The 18,483-nt window shown below is 45.1% G+C and overlaps 5 protein-coding genes across 8 annotated transcripts in view; 4 read left to right on the forward strand and 1 right to left on the reverse strand.

Annotated features, from left to right (window-relative positions):
- The window catches only part of LOC6601658 (LIM and SH3 domain protein Lasp), a 27,417-nt gene extending 24,802 nt beyond the window's left edge, over nucleotides 1-2,615 (forward strand). Inside the window, exons 5-8 of one of the 3 annotated variants that reach the window (XM_026991725.1) lie at nucleotides 600-933; nucleotides 997-1,937; nucleotides 2,098-2,360; nucleotides 2,423-2,615. In XM_026991725.1, the coding sequence (XP_026847526.1) occupies nucleotides 600-933; nucleotides 997-1,937; nucleotides 2,098-2,360; nucleotides 2,423-2,602 (1,718 nt within the window). In that variant the 3' untranslated portion in view covers nucleotides 2,603-2,615. The remainder of the gene's footprint in view (nucleotides 1-599; nucleotides 934-996; nucleotides 1,938-2,097; nucleotides 2,361-2,422) is intronic. The other 2 variants (XM_026991723.1, XM_026991724.1) reach the window with 2 other exon arrangements.
- LOC6601657 (POU domain, class 3, transcription factor 2) lies at nucleotides 2,605-3,257 on the forward strand. The gene has a single exon (XM_002026716.2). It carries the CDS (start codon nucleotides 2,609-2,611, stop codon nucleotides 3,005-3,007), a length of 399 nt encoding a protein of 132 aa, XP_002026752.2. The 5' UTR covers nucleotides 2,605-2,608; the 3' UTR covers nucleotides 3,008-3,257.
- Nucleotides 3,258-4,750: 1,493 nt separating this feature from the next.
- LOC6601656 (coiled-coil domain-containing protein 13) lies at nucleotides 4,751-7,039 on the reverse strand. The gene is made up of 3 exons (XM_002026715.2): nucleotides 5,575-7,039; nucleotides 5,126-5,502; nucleotides 4,751-5,063 (listed from the first exon to the last, which is right to left on the reverse strand). Exons 1-3 carry the CDS (start codon nucleotides 6,943-6,945, stop codon nucleotides 4,832-4,834), a joined length of 1,980 nt encoding a protein of 659 aa, XP_002026751.2. The 5' UTR covers nucleotides 6,946-7,039; the 3' UTR covers nucleotides 4,751-4,831.
- Nucleotides 7,040-7,715: 676 nt separating this feature from the next.
- On the forward strand, nucleotides 7,716-8,913 carry LOC6601654 (coatomer subunit zeta-1). Its single transcript, XM_026991747.1, has 4 exons — nucleotides 7,716-7,752; nucleotides 7,811-8,178; nucleotides 8,246-8,336; nucleotides 8,724-8,913. Exons 1-4 carry the CDS (start codon nucleotides 7,735-7,737, stop codon nucleotides 8,769-8,771), a joined length of 525 nt encoding a protein of 174 aa, XP_026847548.1. The 5' UTR covers nucleotides 7,716-7,734; the 3' UTR covers nucleotides 8,772-8,913.
- Nucleotides 8,914-12,904: 3,991 nt separating this feature from the next.
- Nucleotides 12,905-17,971, forward strand: LOC6601653 (guanine nucleotide-binding protein G(f) subunit alpha). 2 transcript variants are annotated; one of them, XM_026991749.1, is made up of 5 exons: nucleotides 12,905-13,226; nucleotides 15,664-15,873; nucleotides 15,946-16,114; nucleotides 16,788-16,885; nucleotides 16,960-17,969. In XM_026991749.1, exons 1-5 carry the CDS (start codon nucleotides 13,216-13,218, stop codon nucleotides 17,657-17,659), a joined length of 1,188 nt encoding a protein of 395 aa, XP_026847550.1. In that variant the 5' UTR covers nucleotides 12,905-13,215; the 3' UTR covers nucleotides 17,660-17,969. The 2 variants fall into 2 exon arrangements, with proteins under 2 accessions (XP_026847550.1, XP_026847549.1); XM_026991748.1 differs by lacking the exon at nucleotides 12,905-13,226 and adding an exon at nucleotides 14,887-14,978 and having other exon boundaries at nucleotides 16,960-17,971.
- The last annotated feature ends 512 nt before the right edge of the window (nucleotides 17,972-18,483 follow it).

An 18,483-nucleotide genomic window follows, 5' to 3' on the forward strand; every position in this document is an offset into this window, starting at 1 on the left:
CTAAAATTATGCCTTAAACCTACTCGTTTTCCAACTTTCCAACACTACTTTTGCACATCCACTGGGCAACACTGTACTGGCGTTTCTCATTTGTTCACTTTCTTATTTGTGGTTCTCCCATCATTGCACCACTGTTCAACACTGTTCATACACGCATATCCCTACTGTATGTGTATGTGCATTTTGCAACAATGCAATGTATCTATCATTTCCATCACAACTGTCACACATTGTAATAAATATTAATTATAATTATGTTTTATTTTTTATATATTTTTTTTTTGTTTTGTTGTGGACTTTATTGCATATCATTTGTTGTGCCCCCACCTCCTATCCATCCATCCATATCTACAACAACAACAACAATCATCGAACAACCACCGACAACTGTCGCATAATTTGTGTGCTTTTCTGAACTACCGTTAACCCAACGACAAAACACGCACACGCACACGCTACACAACACTACACTGCATTATACAACACTAACAAACAACTGTGGAACTCTGTGTGGAACGTACATAAAAACCCAACTAAAACAACTAAAAAAAAAAACGAAAACAAAAACAAAAACAAAAAAAAACCCATCGAAATCATAGATGAATCGGAATATTTCTCTGAGCAATTGGCAGCTGAACAATTCTCGCAATATGCACCCACAGCCACATCACCCATACCGCCAGCAGTAGCAGCAACAGTGCAACACCACCAGCAACAGTTGCAACAGCAGCAGCAACATCACTACCAGCAACAACAGCAGCTGCAACACCAACAACAACAACAGCAGCAGCAGCAGCTGCAACACCAACAGCAGCAACAACAACACTTTCTACAACAGCAGCAGCAACAGACACTGCCACCGCCACCCATACAACATCAGCAATACAACACAGCGGCCATAACGCCCACATACCAACAGTTACAACAACAACAGCAACACCAACAACACCAACAACAACTGCAACAACACCAACAACAACAGGGCAACAATCAGAGGCAGCAACAACAGGCACAGGCACAAGCACAGGGCCACGGACAGGCGCAACAACAACAACAACACGATCCCTATGCACACTACCAGCAACCACAGGCACTGCGCCAACAGCAACACCAGCAACAGTTGCAACAGCAACAGCAAGCCATTAAACAGTCGTCACATCTGTATCCCACAGCACAATCGCAGCAGCAGCAGCAGCAGCCCCAACAGCAACAGCCACAGCAGGTGAATCCCTACAATGAGATGCGCTCGGCCATACTCCAGAATTCGCATCATCCCAGTGGCAATGCTGCAGATCAGGCGGCACAAATGCATCCTCAGGTGCAGCAGCAGCACCAGCAGCAGCACCAGCAGCAGCACCAGCCGCAGCAGCAGCACAATCCCACTCCAGTGGCAGCAGTGGCTGCTGTGGTGCCACATCATAGCCACCTGAATAATAATCCCAGCAATGGCAGTGTCACCACCTATCATAGTTTCAATAGCAACAACAACGGATCCCAGCAGATGCTGCCACCGCAGATGCGTCGACCGGGGGCCAACACTAGTGTCTACGATGGCAGCGCCAATACCAATACCAACAACGACATAGGCCAACAGCAGCTGCCACAGCAACAGCAGCAGCAGCAGATGAGGAGCAAGCACAGCGGACCGGCAACTGGATCAGCAGGGGGAGCGGGATCAGCCATACAGCAGCTGTATGCCTCGCCCAATTATCAATCGGTGACGCCCTCGGAGAACGCCCTAAATGTGGTCAATGGACATGTGTCCAATCATCAGCAAAAGATGATCCCTGGAGGCAGCGGCAACATTGGAAAGATCGCCGACTATGATCCCCTGACCGATGGCCCACGGGTGGTGCAGGGATCCGGGCGATCCAGTACCACTCTGGTCTACAGCTCCGATACGCAGCAGCAGCAACAGCAGCAGCAACAGCGAGGCGGTAAGTAAACGGCGACAGAGGCGGCGGAAGGCTAGCTGGTAGTAAAATAGTCCGCTTGATGTGTGAACCCATCATCTCAGTCATTTGTGTCCTTGTCCCAGACAGACTCCTCTTAAAGAACACCCTTCAAATCACAACATTTGTGTATCTTTATCTGTAGGCAACAGTGTGTATCCGAAGAGGATTGGCTCTGTGACGGACATTGATCCTGCAAACGGGATCTATGGTTCCCTGAGTGGCGCCGAGCAGGCCCATGCCCAGAAGCATCAGCAGTACTACGCTCAGGTGCAGAAGATGCAGCAACAGGAGCAGCAGTTGCAGCTGCAGCAGCAACAAATACAGCAGCAGCAGATGCGCCAGCAGCCCTCGTACGATAACTCGGTGCAGGCGAATCAATCGCGCCAGAGCGCGGCTTCAAATTCTGTAAGTAGAATCTCTTCTAGAGGAAGCGAAAAGAAATGTATCTTAACTGTATTCCTTTGCAGCGTCTGTATAAGGCCATCTATGACTATGAGGCGCAGGACGTCGACGAGGTGAGCTTCCGCGAGGGCGACATCATCTACGAGGTGGAGTCCATCGACTCCGGTTGGATGACGGGTCGCGTGGAGCGGACGGGAAAGACCGGCATGCTGCCTGCCAACTATGTGGAGCATGCGGTTATATAATAGGGAATGTTCTACTACTGCTGCTGCCGCCAGCAGTTTGTGGTGATCCTCGTCTGCCTGCTCTACATCCTCCTTGTACTCGTGTTCTTTGTGAATGTGTTTCTCGCCGACCGGAATATGCACACCCATCTCATGATGAAGAATGCGGGACACCGTGGACACGGAGGGCATGGAGGAGGAGGAGGAGTGGGTGCGGGTGCGGGTCCGCCTGTGGGAGGACATCACAATCCCTACGACATGCATGGCTATCCACACTACAACAACTATCATCCGCAAATGGATCCCAAACAGCAGCAGCAGCAGCAGGAGCTGCTACGGAAGACACCGCCCAATCCAAACCAGCAGCAGCCCGAGCAGGACATTTACTCGTATTTCAATCACGTATTCAAGCGGCGACGTCGATGAGGAGGAGGATGCGACACAGAAGTAGGAGGGACGCTGATCCTATCCAAAATTTGTACCACATTAAATTATTCCGATAAAATATGAATATATATAGATTATATATATAGCCAAAAGCAGATTGTGTAAAAAGTGAAATGGAAAACGGATCAGACCAGAACCACGAGAAAACAAGAGACAGAGACATGCAACAATAAAAGCGAGCCACAGCTTTGTTTCAGCTATGAATCGGGCGAGGCTGGATATAAATCTATTCCACACATTTGATCCGATTCCAATACGATGCGGAGCTTTTTTTTTTTTTGTAATTTCTAAAATCTAGCGAGCGACCAAGCCACGAGCCAACAGTTTGCATTTATCTACAGCAAATGAATCCCTTCAACGGAATCAGAAATCTATTAGATACAACAGATATTTATTGATCGATATATATACAGCTGATTAATCAGATAATTAGATATGGTATATGGCCAGCCCAATCAGCAAATGCAACAGATATCACCAGATATATCTACTATATAGATAGCTAAAATAATGCTTCGGTAAAGAAAGAAAATAAAAACTACAAATTTCTAATAATTCTAATTTAATTAGAAATTCTCTTACAAAAAAACAAAAATGAAAATAATCAAATAAAAATGGTTTTTCCTGGGGCTTTTTAAAAGCTTCGTCTTTTGCTATATGCTATAGCCTGATCGTTCAGATTGCGCATATCGTTATCCCTACAATTTTTGTCAATTTATCCGAAAGAAAAAGGAAAGCAACGGATAAACCTGTTCTTGTTTTTCTTCGTGTTTTTTTTTTTTTTAGTAATGGGATAAATGTATGTTTTGTTAAGTATATAAATATTGTTTATGTTTCTATATACTACACATTATATATATATATATATTTATATGTATATTCCGATCTACGAGTATATGTTGTATTCTAGTATTAGAAAAGTGTTGCGTTTCACATGAGAAGAAGAATATTTGAAGAAGTGCCTTTAATTTGCTAAAAGATGTTTTTTTTAGATACAAACCAATTTACTAATAAATCAATTAAATATATATATATACTATACCATAGCTTATACAGACCATAAATCTACATACATATATGCTACATAGCATCGATAATACGAATTTTCAATAACGAAGCGAAACAAGAATTCTGTATACGAAATACAACAACTTTATCCATGTGATTTGAGAAGAGCAGCAATTGGAGTCACGCTACATATTTATACGATGCTGATATACAGATACAGATACAGATATTTGTATTATTAACGAAACTCACAAACAACACACCACAACACACATGAATAGTAGCTATAGACAGCAACGCAACCATTAAAACTAATAACAATTTCATATATACTACTCGTATATGCTTCGAGAGAGAGACAGAGAGAGGGAGAGTCGAAGTATCGCCTAACAATTAAATGAATTAATCTAATCGCAAAATGGAAATGGAAAGCGGAAAGCAGAAGCAGAAGCAGCGCCAAAGGCTTCCTTTTTATTGTTTGTGAATGTGTTACAAATCAAATAAAAATCTATACAAATAATTAAATATTTTGTGCCATTAATAATTTAAAACTATGCCTTCTGGGTAGATACATACCCTTTCAAATGCCCCACAGTACAAAAGGCGGCCACTTCTTCATTTAACGATAACCAACCGAGGGGTTCTGCTGTATAATCGAACAAGAAAGAAGGAAAATTGCAACACTCGGTGTTTTTTTTTTTTTTTTTGGTTCCCAACATTTTCTTTCATTTTCCCATAAACAGAACTAAAGTTTTAAACAATCAAATTAAAGAAATCATGTGGAGGTCTCCTCGTTTAGAGGCTATCGCTGGTGGAGGACTCAGACAAGCCAGCCATCAGCTTTTGGGGTGCTCCAACGTCTCCACCAGAGATGGTACCCTCGTGGGCACTCATAATGGTCTCCAGAATGATGGTCTTGGAGTTCTGCATGGTTTCCTCAAATAATTTGGCATCTGATATCTTTTCCTCGGTGATATAATCAAGTTTCTCCGTCAACATGGCGATCTTCTCTTGGGCGAGCTCCAATCTGCACGAAAATGAAGCAAGGATTGGAAATATAGAGGATAGATGGTGCACTGATACACATACTGATTCTTCAGATCCTCGGTCTTGGGTTCCGTGGAGATGTTCAGGCTGTTCAAGGTGCTAGCCGATTGATAGAGGGATTGGTTGTCGAAAGAGAACGACCCGATGGATCCGTTAAGAGAAGAGCGACTCAGCGAACTGGCATACTCGGCCATTCGCTGGGTGCGCTTCTTCTTATCGGACTGGACGTCCAGCTCCTTCTCCATTTCCCGGATCTTCGCCTCCATGCGGCTGATGCGGGCCTTGAGCTTTGCATTCTGCTCCTGGATGCCCTCGTTCTTGGTACGCTCCACTGCGATACGCTCGTTAAGGCTCTTGGTGAGGAGCATGAGCTGATTCTTCTCCACCTCCAGGGCATCCAGAATGCCCACAAATTCTTCCTACCATCAAAGAAACAGATTTTAGATTGAGCTAGCAGAGAGAGAGTAACAGAGCGGGAGAGCTGGGATTACCTTGCGAAACTCGCGACATGAAAACAGGAATCCCCCGGATAATGCACGCAAATCCATCTCCAGCTTCTTTACCATATCCTGAAGACTCGTCAGAGCCACGTCCTTCTGCTTGAGTGTCGTCTCCAGCTCCAGATGCATGCCACTCAGTTCCTCCAGCTGTCGACGGGCATTGTCCCTCTCCTCCGTCATGCGTGTCAGATCTGAGCGCATGTCGTCTAGACGCGTCTCATACTGGAAACGCTGGCGGTCGAGTTTCTCGCCCATGGTGCTGATATTGATGCCATTGTAGTCGGTCTGCTCCTCCAGCTCCGAGGAGCGCATCTTGTACTTGACCACCTCCTCGTTCAACGTCTTGTTGCGCACCTTGAGGGCCAGGGTGCGGCTACGCTGCTCCTCCAGCTGCGACTGCAACTCTATGATGTTCTTCTCCAATGCCTCCACCTTGGCCTGGTGCCGGATCTCGTTCTTGCGTACCCCAGGCGTGAAGCGGTCAAAGGTAGCACTACCGCAGAGGGCATCAACATTGAAACTGCTGGCGCTAGCGCTGCCATTGACCGTGCGTGGGGTCCGCGAAAAGCCAGAGGAACTATCCAGCTCCAAACCCACTGGAATGGGCGCATATTCGGAGCGATCGGACACCCGTTCCTCGTAGTACTCCACGCGGGCCCGCAACTCCTGCACCTTCTGCTGCAGATTGAGAATCTGCTGGGCCCGTCCGCGCCAATTGGCCTGATTGAGATTATTGGCCAGAATGTTGATGTTACAGCTCTCGCCGATCTCGTGCTGAAGACACTTCTGGGCGAGTTTCAGTTGGTTCTGCAGCTCTGTGTTCTTGTTGCGCGACTCGAAAAGCTTCTGCTGAATGCCATTCATCTTCGCCTGCAGTTCTTCCGCCGAGCTGCACTTCTTGAGCAACTCCTGGTGGTGATGGATCTTCTCCTCGCTGGCCTTGAGCTCCCGCTCCAACTTTCCGATCATTTGGTCCTTCTTCTCCACCCGATTCTTCATCTGCTCCAACTCGGCGCGCATCTGTCGATTCTTCTTGCTCAGTTCCAGTATCTTGGTGCCGGCTATCGAGGAGTTGCACCGTAGCTCGTCAATGGGCACCGAATTGAGGACATCGTTGAGCGAGTCCACGGATCTCTTCAGTGCCGTAATCTCCTTGTTTTTGTCACTGATAGCCTTGTTCAGCGACTGATTCTCACTCTCGAACAGCTCTAGTTTTTTCTTCAATTTCTTTGATCCTTCCGTTTTGGGCACTTTGGCCTTCACGGGCGTTGTGGCGACCACCACGGCGCAGTCCGTTGGGCCACGCGGGCGACGCAGCTTGCCGGGTGGCTCCTGGGCCACCGTATCGGGCAGCGTGTCCATTGCGCAAAACTTATTATATAAAATATATAAACTTAAATATGTCTCTGTGTCTCGGGCGTGTTACGAATATTCTCAATTTTGTTGGCGACGCGACGACAAGTCGTTTCCTATGTTCACAAAGTACGTTCTCCTTAAAATGAAGTTTACGGAACTTTCATGGCAAACCTAATTTCACATTTTAATTCAAATTCAAACAACGCTCGCCGGCAGTTCCCAATGGTTCGCACGGAACCAGTTCACTGAGCAGATTACAGCTTCCAGCACAAGCCAAAGCAGAGATGTGAAACCTCGATTTTCAATGGAACTTCCAAAAAAAACTTCAAAGATGACAAGATTGAGTCATCCTTGGATATTAGTATGACGTCCGTTAATAAGATGTTCCATGATCACCTAGTGTTAATAAAAAGGTGAGTTTGCATTGGAACCCACACAATTTAAAAATCGATATAAAAACAGCTTTTGTAGAATTGAGGAAAATGAGCCTCCCAATACGGATTGTACTTTTTATTTTTGTTGTTGTTTTTTTTTTTAAGTAAAGATGAACAGTACTACTGATCTACAAGAAGAATTTAAGGTATTAAACTAATTAAATAAAGGGGGTTTAAGACGGAATATCAAAAACGAGGAATATGTGAAATATGACTTGAATTCGTCAGTATATTTACGGTATATTTTTTAATGAGACCGTATATTTTGGTATATTTGGGTATATTTCTGAGGGTATATTTTATCGATAAAAATAACTGTACATCTCTAATTGTGACGTGTAAAACACGAAAACAAGCAAAAATGGACGGATTTATGATGGTAAATGTTGAAATAAAGTAAATAATTGACTATTCCTAACTATGCCGGTGTGCTGCAGGACATTATTAAGGGCATGTGCATCATGGACAACGATGGCAACCGCATTCTGGCCAAATACTACGACAAAAACATTTTGTCCACGTTGAAGGAGCAGAAGGCCTTTGAGAAGAATCTGTTCAACAAGACGCACCGCTCCAACACAGAGATCATTATGCTGGACGGCCTCACCTGTGTCTACAAGAGCAACGTGGATCTGTTCTTTTATGTGATGGGCAACGCCTACGAGAATGAGCTCATTCTGCTGTCGGTGCTGAATTGCTTGTACGACTCCATCAGCCTTATACTGAAGAAGAATGTCGAGAAGCGCCTGGTGCTGGAGAACCTGGAGATCATAATGCTGGCCTTTGACGAGATCTGCGATGGGGGGTGAGTATAATGCATATAAAAGTAGCTTCTTCTCAAGCGAAATATGGCTAATGTGTCTATATTTTAGAATCATCCTGGATGCGGATCCCTCGTCGGTTGTAAAACGCGTCGATCTGCGCAACGATGATATTCCCATTGCCGAACAGACCGTTGCTCAGGTAACTAGCACACTAAATGGTCTTTTTTGGTAGCCCCCAGACCCCCTCTATCTCTTAGTATCTCTATTAATTAGTCTGTAGGCTCTTCAAGCAGTAATCGATCAACCAAGAACTCTAATTTGCTCGTTATTTATAAGTAGTATGGGTAGAAGTCGACTATATTTTTAGTTTCTTTATGTTTCAACGTTCGTTGCAATTCCTTAAAGTCCCTAGATATTTGCCACCCTTGCGTTTGTACTTATGATCAAATAAATATTGTTTTTAATGTCTTGAACTTTTGCTCATTGGCTCTGTGAAGTGAATTTTTGATTTCATTAGCTAATTGATCGACCATTCTCTGTATCTCTGTGTATCTGCCATTCTATATGTGTATGTGATATCTTTCAGGTACTGCAATCGGCGCGCGAACAACTCAAATGGTCCATTCTGAAGTAAAGGGGCGCGCGGGAGGCGGAGACGAAGGCGGCACTTCCGCATCGTGTCTGTCGCAATACATTCTATACGTTCCCCCCCCCCAAAATTTTTTTCGCCTAGATGTAAAGATACTATAATACAGATTTATATATTTAACTACAGATTCTTGTGCATGTTTTTAATGGGATTCATCTCATCGAAATGTTGTAGTACTCCTGGCTGCGGACTGCGGGCTGCGTAGTTATTAGCTTAAAAATCGCTGTATCATAGTAGACCATTAAAAGTAGAACTAACCAATGAATTATCAAAGCTATAAATCACTTGTAGTACAAGGCGTTGGCTTTAATCATGCTCTCATGTAAGGGGAACCCCTCTTGATACTCATCATTTGTTTAACATAACTTAAAGATTATCTGCATCTGTTCTGGCTGGGATCGACAAGAGGCTAATATCCTCTGATTACATGCTTATCATTGGGCGCTTGAGAGGGCGCATTCTTTCTTGGCTTTATCTGAAGGTATCGCATGCAGTTAGCCAATGACACAACTGACCCAGTCGCAGTCCCGTGATCCCAGCCAGCATTATCAGCACTAGTATCTCTGAATGCAAATTGCAAATTGTGTTGTGTGGGATGTTGTAATGCCATCTATCATTGGCAGTCGCATTTACGGCACTCGTAAAGTAAATCTTGCAAACAAAGCCCAGAAGTACGTCATAAACACGTGACCAGACGATGCCGCCATATAACAATAAGTAATCCTGAGCGGTATACAGTGCTCTCCACCATCTATACGATGTGTATGGCGTGTTTGTGTGTGTGTGAGGCGATTATAAAGCGATTAAGTATTGATTATCTCGAAATCTTTATAATGCCGCATTTTAATACAAGACATTTTTTTTCGAAAACTTTTTCAACAATTTTGTTTTTTGTCCAACTCGAGATCATGAGTGCAATGCCATTACTTATAGAAACTGCTGGCTTAGGTTCAGTAGCAGGGATTAGCAGTAGTCACCTTTGAAACGTTTGCTTTTGCGTCTCAGAAATCGAAGTTATCGAGAATTTTGTTAGGTTGCGGACGTACACCAACGGAAGAGGAGGACGACGATCCGCCATTACATCATCATTCGTTTCGGACTCAATTTCGCAACTCCTCAAAATATTTTTGATATCTATGATTCTGTTGTTGTTTTGCCATCCAGCCATCCAGCCAGCCAGCCAGAGCATGGCAATCATTCAACTTCAACCCGCTGCTCATCTATCATTAGTATCTTGTACATACCGCCGTACCACCCATGAACCACAGACGTGCTCCAACTATACTCTGGTCCGCCCACCCCGCATGCATGTACCACCCTCCCAATCGCCAGCCACTCTTTAATCAAATGCTTGTCAACATTTTAGCAGTGCAAAAAATAAAACCAGGAATGAACCAGGGTACCTTCAGAGGACCGAGCCGAAACTTTTGATACCCTTGTACAGCGATCGTTGAGAGGAGATCAACCAACGATTATGAAAAATCGAATATAACTATAATCTGAAGTACGAAACCTAAAACTCCGTCGTTCTGTGTGGATTATCTCTAGAAGGAAGAGACTGTTCAAACATTTTTACTAATCCGATAATACCCGCACTCTTTGAGAGTATAACAGCCAACCCCAATATTAAGCTCGCACCCACTTGGGAGTTCGTTCAGGTTTATCTGCTCGTATTTTGTTGTTGAATTAGACAAACAACAGCTATGTGAAGAGCAGGAGCTATAGAGCTATATCTATCAGGTGTACACTGTTCATATACATATACGTACGTACTGTATGTGTTATGGTGATATCATGGCCAGAGCCGTACGTGATGGATTGCCCAGATCACGTTTCAGTCAAGACGCCGGGGATTCGGGTGCTGACGTGGTTGTTTGAATTAGTTCATCCTGGAACTGAAACCCAAAATGGGGAGGGCCTGTCATGCCTATTATTAAGAATCCAAAAGTACAGTTGGTACAGTCGCCTTCTCCTACTAATTTATACCCGATATCGGGTTCTGAAGTATGCGCCAAGTATTGTATTATCAACAGCAGATTACTTGGAAAGGAATGAAATGTTCCACATGATTAGCGCCACCGATCGCTCCGCGCGATCCACATGCGTTCCAATCGAATCACAATTTATGATCCCCCCCGAAATCAGATTTATATAAGCCCAAGAAATTGCCATGTGTTGGGGGAGGACTCTATTCGGCAGTCAGTTGTCGTTGTCGCCTCGAACGATACGATAGATTTTTGTGTTGTTTTTGCCTCGAAGTCTTCCGTTGGAGCCGTGAGGGGAAGTCGAAATTCCAGACGGAAATCAGCAGAACACACCACCGACGACATCCGTCTGATCTAGAATCCAATATCAATATCAATATCAAATCGCGACTGATACTGGGAAATGAATGCACACTTGTTTTTCGGGTCTGTATATCTGTACATCAAGTCTCGATTGGCATGAATTCTTTGAATTCAATCATCTCTCTCTCTTTCTTTCTCATGTGGATATTTCTCGTAAACAAAATGGTTAACATTCCATTCCGAAAAATGTCAACCTAAGTAATTCTTCAGTATCGCTTGAAAGTACATATGTTGCAAACTAATCGAGTTATTGGGAAATGTTTGTGGTACAAAGTATCATGCCTTCTTTCACTGTGGCGCTTACGTATAGTTCGTGTATCCGAGTGCCCGAGTATCCGAGTATCCGTTTATCGTGTGTGTGTGTGTGTGTGTGTGTGTGTGTGGGGGGGCTCGATCCATAAAACCGCTTTACGACTCTCAATTTGTAGGAAAATTTTCGCTGGCAATTTCGCTGACATGAGACAGGGCCATGCCCAAATATCACAGTCGGTGACTCCTGCGGTGTCTCCCTGCCAGACGGTTGTGCAAACAAACAAATAAATCTATAAAGTGGGTCTCTATAGAGAAGGAGAAGTAGAAATCAGAATCATAATCACAGAAATCAGCGAAATCAGAGAAATCAGAGAAATCATACTCGTGCGACTGTCCGATAAGTGGGTGGCTCGAACAGTTAACGACCTTGGGGCTGGCAGAAGGGGGGGCGACTTATGAAACCCACCCCCCCCAGTGACCGTAGGGTTCAATGTTTCAAGAACAAAGATGGCCACGAACTCCCTTGAACCGGCCCCATCCCAAGCACCGGCCGCAGCCACAGCTGCAGCCTTTGGGTTCCCGTAGCAACAAACCTCTGGAGATTTCTGGTCACCGGGTGCCCTGCTGCCCGATCTATCGACAAAACCCTTAAGCTGGAACACAATTTACGAGCCCCAGCCACGGGGAGTGGGTCAAATCCCCAGTGGTTATGAGCCATCAACATCATCGAAGGTTGATAAGAGTTCGAATGGGCTTAAGTAGTGGCGCTGTTTTTGGATGAGTTGCTGGAGCTTGGGAATGGGAATGGGGATGGGAATGCGAATGGGGCATTGTATTTTAATTACATGTTCTCTCGAGTGTTTTGTTTGAAGTGCTGGACGGTGGGGGGGTACCCACTGGTTGCGTGGTCGCTTGGTTGCAAAACAGTTGCCACAGCAGTATGCAAACCGTTTACTGCGTTGCACTGCTTAGCTCTGCCGATCCTTGACTTGTTTGTCAAATGGAGTGGTGTTTGGGTTGTCAAGGGCTGTCCTGGTGAGAGGCCCTCAACAAAGGGTTAAATTCCATTTGACAGTGACACGGAGGTGTGTGAGAATTATGCACTTGATGGTCATATGATGTACAGTGCATTCTACTCTTTCGCTTTTACGAGTAAGAGCTTCCAGTTTTCTCTTAGCTGGCTCTCTTTGTCGCGTGTGTTTTTTTTCGTGTGCGACAGGGAGTGTGCGTGTCAGGGTTCTCATGGCGCTATCTTATCAATGATATTGTACATTCTTACTTTGAACACCCGTACAAGCAATTAACAAACGATTCGGACTGCCATCGGCTCCCACCTCCCATCTCCCACCGCCCTCTCTCTCTCTCTTTATCTCTCCCTCTGTCAGTATTATCGCTCGTACCGCTCTCGGCAACGAACTGATATTTAAGAAATCGCTCCATTCGATTCGACTTTCAGTGCTGTGTGAACCATAAAACGGTGTTAGACGTGTTCGGAACACCTTTAAAAAACAAAACAGAAAGGGAACCGCATCCCAGATCCCCCCAGAGTGACAAATGGATATTATTTTTGCAGTGACAAGAACTCAAGTGCTCGATAAACAGTATTGCAGATCCGAAGAGCTGCAATCAAGAACCAAAGGAATTCAAAGTATTTAACAAACACAACAACAACAAAACCAATAGTACCGCTAATCGTATCGTGCGTGTGTGCTGCAGAGAATCAACAAATCGCACAGAAATCGCACAGATATCGTACTACCGTCGTCGTTACCGCAGACACTGTCAGCGGAAACATAATCAATCGCACAATTGATACAACACTCAGAAACATGAAATTAAGGTTAGTATTAGTTAAGTTCTGTTCTGTTCTGGGAATCCGATTCTTCCCCCATCCTGTCCTATCAGTGGAGACTTTCCATGCCAGTTGCCGCAAATCGTAGTTTCCCCAGGCCCAAAGCCCAGTGGTGGGGCCACCAATCAGAATGATTAGCCAGACAGAACCGAACCCAGTCAACCCCCTAAATGAGCTCTTTCCATTAAAAAAAAAAGCTTTCTGACTGTTCGTACTGCTATCAGCGAAAGGAGTACGTGATTAATGATATCGTGTCGATGTTAATATTGGATATTCCCTATTCCCCCCAATTTCTATATTTGGATTAATCACACTCTGCTTTTAGGAAGTCCCCAATCAGTCTGCCAGTCTGACTTTCTGCCAGTTAGATAGCGGAAATTAGCTTTTTGGGTGGAGGGCGAAGTGGCGAGGGAAGACGACCATCCATCAACACCGTTTGACCTTTTCAAAATCAATTTGGTGTCCGATATATGTCCATATGAATTTAATTCTATTAAAGGCATATTATCTTTATGACTTGATGGCCCGCCAAAGGTGAGGGCTTATTGAGACTACACTGGGGGCCAGTCCTTTCGCTAGCGAAGGCTCTTCCATCCACGATCCTTTCTCTGGCCGTCTCATATCTTTTTGCTGATGCAATTCCTTCTTTGTTGTGTTCATAATTCCATAATTGCTCGCCTCCCCCAACTTAATTACTTACAGCTGGCGTGTAATCTCTGAATAAATTATACCATTTTATGGTTATTTGCCTTGATTAGCAGCCCACGTTTCCCCGTTTTCACGCTTCCACGTTTCCACGTTTCCAAGTTTCCATTTGACACCTGTCACGACGGCCAGTGTTTATTTGTTTCCCTTCACGGCGATGGATATAGTGTTCTGTTGCCAGGCAAGCGCATGGGTATGAGGTCAACGGACCACCGATTGGGTTTCCTTTTTCTGGTTTGTCTTTTCTTTTTTCTGTAAACAGCCATAAATTCGCTATTGGCTACATTTATGAAGGCCCCCGTTAAAATCAAGTATGAAATTACAGTGAGTACCGTAAAGATAGCCACACCAACGCCCACCTAGAAATTCCCAATTTTTCCCTGTTTCCAATGAAAGTGGGTGGGGGCCGATATTTATGATTCATCAGAAAGATCGACCTTTTTGGTGGATAGGTTATGGTTAATGCCCTAAAAATTAAAACATACAAATGAAGGAAGGTTTCATCATGCATCGCGGAGCTGGTGGGTCGGATGGGATGGTGCATTCGATGCCGAATGGCTTGATAACGCTTGGGTCCCGTATCTCTGGAGTGGCGGGCGCCTTGATAAGCTCGAAATCCATCCAGCGCCAGAGCCAAAGCCATTGGTCTTGAGTAAGCTTTGGCAATCGCCCAATTAGAATTGCCCCTCATAAAGTTTGCAAACGCCCTGCCCAGCCATTCCCCAGCCACATCGCTCCCCCAATGAATCGATTCGATTCGATTGTGGCATGAACGATTTCAACCTGACTCAAATGGCGCTATATAAACCAGATACTCGTATAATAATGCTCTGGTGCCAAAGTGCGTCTGGTTTTTGGGGCTTGCAGAACGTTTCCACTCCACTGCCAATTACTGCAATTAGTGCCCCAAATTAAAAGTGGATATGGGCCATGTTTTTTTCGGGGCAATCTGGCTGTCTGGAATGCGAACACCGCACTATTGATACGAGTATCTTCATTCATGTTCAAGCCCCAATCGTCCCAATTGATCACGAGGTATGCTAGATGCTGAATTAACTTGATTCTTGTATTATTTCATCATCGATTCCATGTGATTTCTAGAAGAGACTTTGTTCAATATCCTTTTCGATATATGTAATAATGCCTGAACGCTGCTCGTGAACACTCGAGCTTCAGTATCTATATCTTCTGATCTGCACCCTCTTTCTAATTAAAGTTTGTAGTTCTGGTTCTCGGTTCTGGGGAAGGGAATACTCGTATTGGCAAAAAAAGCCGCCGCCAATGCGTCAGATTCGCTTTCAGACCGTCACTAAGCAGCAGCACCCACGACCACGATTCGGGTCCATTGCGGTTTTATCTATTGCGTATTCTCCGTCGGTTGTAGCACCGCACCGCACCGCTTCGCTCCGCACCACCCAGCAGTATCTGTGCCTGCTCTGTATCGGCTCTGTGTGCTTTTAATTAAACATACATCAGGGCCAAGCGCATCGTTAGAGCCCGTAGTTGGGGGAATGGTATGGTATGGTATGGTATCGTATCGTTTGGGTCTCTGTGTGCCTCTTTCGGGGTGTATGCAAACATTTACCATTCCTATATATAGATCTGTTCTTTTCCCGCTAGCTAGCACTGATCGTGTTGACCGTGTCGCGTGTTTTCCTTAGAAGTCGCAAAACAAGTCGCTAAGTAAATTTGCCTTCTGTTTTTTGTTTTTTTTTTGCAGACCTCTCCGATGGTTGCGCCAGCCGTCGGCTAAACAATCAACCGCTCAGAAGGAGGAGCTCCAAGTGGTGCGCAATCACATGATCAAGGACATGCAGAAGCGATTCAGCGACTCCCCCGTGAAGATACTGCTGCTGGGTACTGCCGAGTCCGGCAAGACCACCATCTTCAAACAGATGAGAATACTGCATATCAATGGCTTTACGGATGAGTAAGTTTCTCCCTTGATTCTCACTTCTACCTAATGCTCAAGGATCTCCTCTCTCTCTCTCTCTCTCTGTAGTGAGCGTCGCGATCGTATCCCTGAAATCTATCAGAACATCCACGACTCGATCCACCAGCTAGTGCTGCAGATGGGCCTCCTGGGCCTGGACTTTGGCAGCTGCACCAGCGAACGCAGTGCCGACTATATCCTGTCGCTGCCCGGAGGTGCTCCGGAGTACATGAATGAGGTGAGCAGGCGGCGTCTGTCTTAGGTGGCCTCAAGTGGGGGGCTTTGACATGGGGGCTGTCAAAGTGCTAGTGCTGTATCTTATCCCTGCTCGCTGCACTTCAGAATGTTTTGTCGCAGTTGGTATCAAGCAAACGACTTTGACGTTGCCACAAGCATTAGACTTGCGTCAAATCTCCTCCAGCTCGCTGAATCGATTTTTCTGTTATCTCTCTCCATGTATCTGGCGGTGTGATTGATTACCATTACCATTACGATCCATTAAGTTGCGTTCTGGAATGTCTAAAAACTTTCCAAGCAAGTGTTTCTGGTGTTTGTCCGATCGAAAAATCGGACTTCCTCGAAACGACTTTTGATTTTACGTGAATAGTGGCGCACAGCTGCAATTGTCCGGATGAATGGCCTTTGATCGTCGCCCGCCGGCTGAATCATCGTCGTAGTCCACTGTAAAGAGAGCGAGAGCCAGCGTCTATCTATCTTTTATTCTCTGGTCATTATATGGCTTATACGATACGATACGATAAGATTAAGACAAGACTTTTTTGAGGGTAGTGGGTAGTGGGTGGGTGGGGCGTTTGTTGGAGGCCACATGCCAGTCATTCATGGTTTTATGCTTTACTCAATGACTAATACCAAATATGTATACTAAAGCAAATTGTTTATTTGCATTTTAGGAGTACTGTGACCACGTCATGACTCTGTGGAACGATGTCGGTATCCGTGCCTGCTACGATCGCTCGAATGAATTCCCCCTGCTGGACAGTGCCAAATAGTAAGTTATCTTCAGGGCCACAAATCTTGAAGGATTATGCCTTACTAAATGATTATTTTCTCTCCATTCTACAGCTTTCTCGACAACTTTGTGAGGATCAGCGATTGCGAGTATATACCCAGCACTGAGGACATCTTACACAGTCGGAAGATCACCACTGGCATCTCGCAAATCACCTTCCGGGTGCCCGTGCCCAAGAGCTTGGGCGGCGGCGAGCAGGAGTTCCGCATGTACGATGTGGGGGGACAGAGAGATCAGCGCAACAAATGGATCCAGGTGTTCGAGGGCATACAGGCAGTGCTGTTTCTTGTCTCGTGCAGCGAATTCGATCAGAATCTGCGCGAGGATCCTAACCAGAACCGCCTGGAGGAGGCCCTCAAGCTGTTCCGGCGCGTCTGGCAGAACCGTTTCCTCGCCTCCGCCGGCCTGATTGTGTTTATCAATAAGTACGACATCATGGAGCGGAAGATCAGGGCTGGAAAGCACATCGTCGACTATTTCCCAGAGTACGAGGAGTTCTGCAAGCGGCCGCAGCAGGATAATTGCTTTGATGAGTGCGACTGGACGAAGATGTTCATTAAGCAGAAGCTCGTGGATATCACCCAGGAGCCCTTCAAGCGTCATTCGCGCAACAACAGCGATCTGATCACCTCCGAGCGGGAGTGCTACTACCACTTCACCGTGGCCACTGACACACGCTGCATCCGCGAGGTATTCAGCGATGTCCAGAAGATGATCCTCTCCGAGAATATGGCCGGATCGGGTCTATTCTAGAGCGGAACTCTCTCTACCGCTCTCTCTCTCTCTCTCTCTCTCTCTCTCAGAAAGGGGGTGGTGCTCCCTGTACCAACTGTGATCTTGCTTAAGTAGGAATTTAGAACCTTAGATCATACGAGTATGACTTGTAGTCATTATACGTTAATTGTATAGTGTGCATATAGCAGAGACAGCTTTAATATGATTATTTTAAAGGAGTATAGTATTCCTAAGTAAACCCTATAAAACACACATTTAAAAACAAATGCTCTCATTATTCTTTCAACTAAATTACCTCTCAACATGTAAATTATATGTAAGAGTAATAAAATCAAACCCCCTACCTAGAATGTCAAATGCAATGTGGTACTCGTACTATGTGGCATGTTGGATTTCATGCTCACGACACTCCATTGGTTCCATGGATGCCGTCTGCCTTCAAAGAAGGGGGAAATCGGCAAAGCTCTTTGAAAGTTTAGCCTTTGCCAATGGTCCCGTACCCTCAATCATCGGCATTCATCGGAATCGGCAAAGCTCTTTGAAAGTTTAGCCTTGCCAATGGTCCCGTACCCTCAATCATCGTTTTAGTCGAGTCATCGATGCTGCCTCCCATTGGGCTTTATCCGAGCGAAGATTGCTTAAGTCAGCAGTATTGTGGGAACAACAAGCAGAATCTGTAGGGAATCTGTTAATGTTTCAGAGCAGAAATTATTTATGGTATGTTTTCTGTGATCAGCATGAATATGACACCGGATTACGCCATGTCATTCAAAGAAGCAAAAGTTCACTTTTCGGTATTTTATTTTTCGTATTTTTCTCGATTAATTTATACTACAAGAAAG

Source organism: Drosophila persimilis, unplaced genomic scaffold, assembly GCF_003286085.1.
Source record: "Drosophila persimilis strain 14011-0111.01,24,50 unplaced genomic scaffold, DperRS2 tig00000686-arrow-arrow-pilon, whole genome shotgun sequence".
NCBI classification, from domain to species: domain Eukaryota; kingdom Metazoa; phylum Arthropoda; class Insecta; order Diptera; family Drosophilidae; genus Drosophila; species Drosophila persimilis.

Excerpts from the sequence above, each read along its gene's own strand:
- LOC6601657 (XM_002026716.2), top strand. The coding sequence starts at position 2,609 with ATGTTCTACTACTGCTGCTGCCGCCAGCAGTTTGTGGTGATCCTCGTC.
- LOC6601656 (XM_002026715.2), bottom strand. The coding sequence starts at position 6,945 with ATGGACACGCTGCCCGATACGGTGGCCCAGGAGCCACCCGGCAAGCTG. Across the intron at positions 5,503-5,574 it reads CATGTCGCGAGTTTCGCAAG|GAAGAATTTGTGGGCATTCT; the intron begins GTAATCCCAGCT and ends CTTTGATGGTAG. Across the intron at positions 5,064-5,125 it reads ACCGAGGATCTGAAGAATCA|ATTGGAGCTCGCCCAAGAGA; the intron begins GTATGTGTATCA and ends ATTTTCGTGCAG.
- LOC6601654 (XM_026991747.1), top strand. Across the intron at positions 8,179-8,245 it reads GACGAGATCTGCGATGGGGG|AATCATCCTGGATGCGGATC; the intron begins GTGAGTATAATG and ends TCTATATTTTAG. Across the intron at positions 8,337-8,723 it reads CCGAACAGACCGTTGCTCAG|GTACTGCAATCGGCGCGCGA; the intron begins GTAACTAGCACA and ends GATATCTTTCAG.
- LOC6601653 (XM_026991748.1), top strand. The coding sequence starts at position 14,944 with ATGTTCAAGCCCCAATCGTCCCAATTGATCACGAG. Across the intron at positions 14,979-15,663 it reads TCGTCCCAATTGATCACGAG|ACCTCTCCGATGGTTGCGCC; the intron begins GTATGCTAGATG and ends TTTTTTTTGCAG. Across the intron at positions 15,874-15,945 it reads ATCAATGGCTTTACGGATGA|TGAGCGTCGCGATCGTATCC; the intron begins GTAAGTTTCTCC and ends CTCTCTCTGTAG.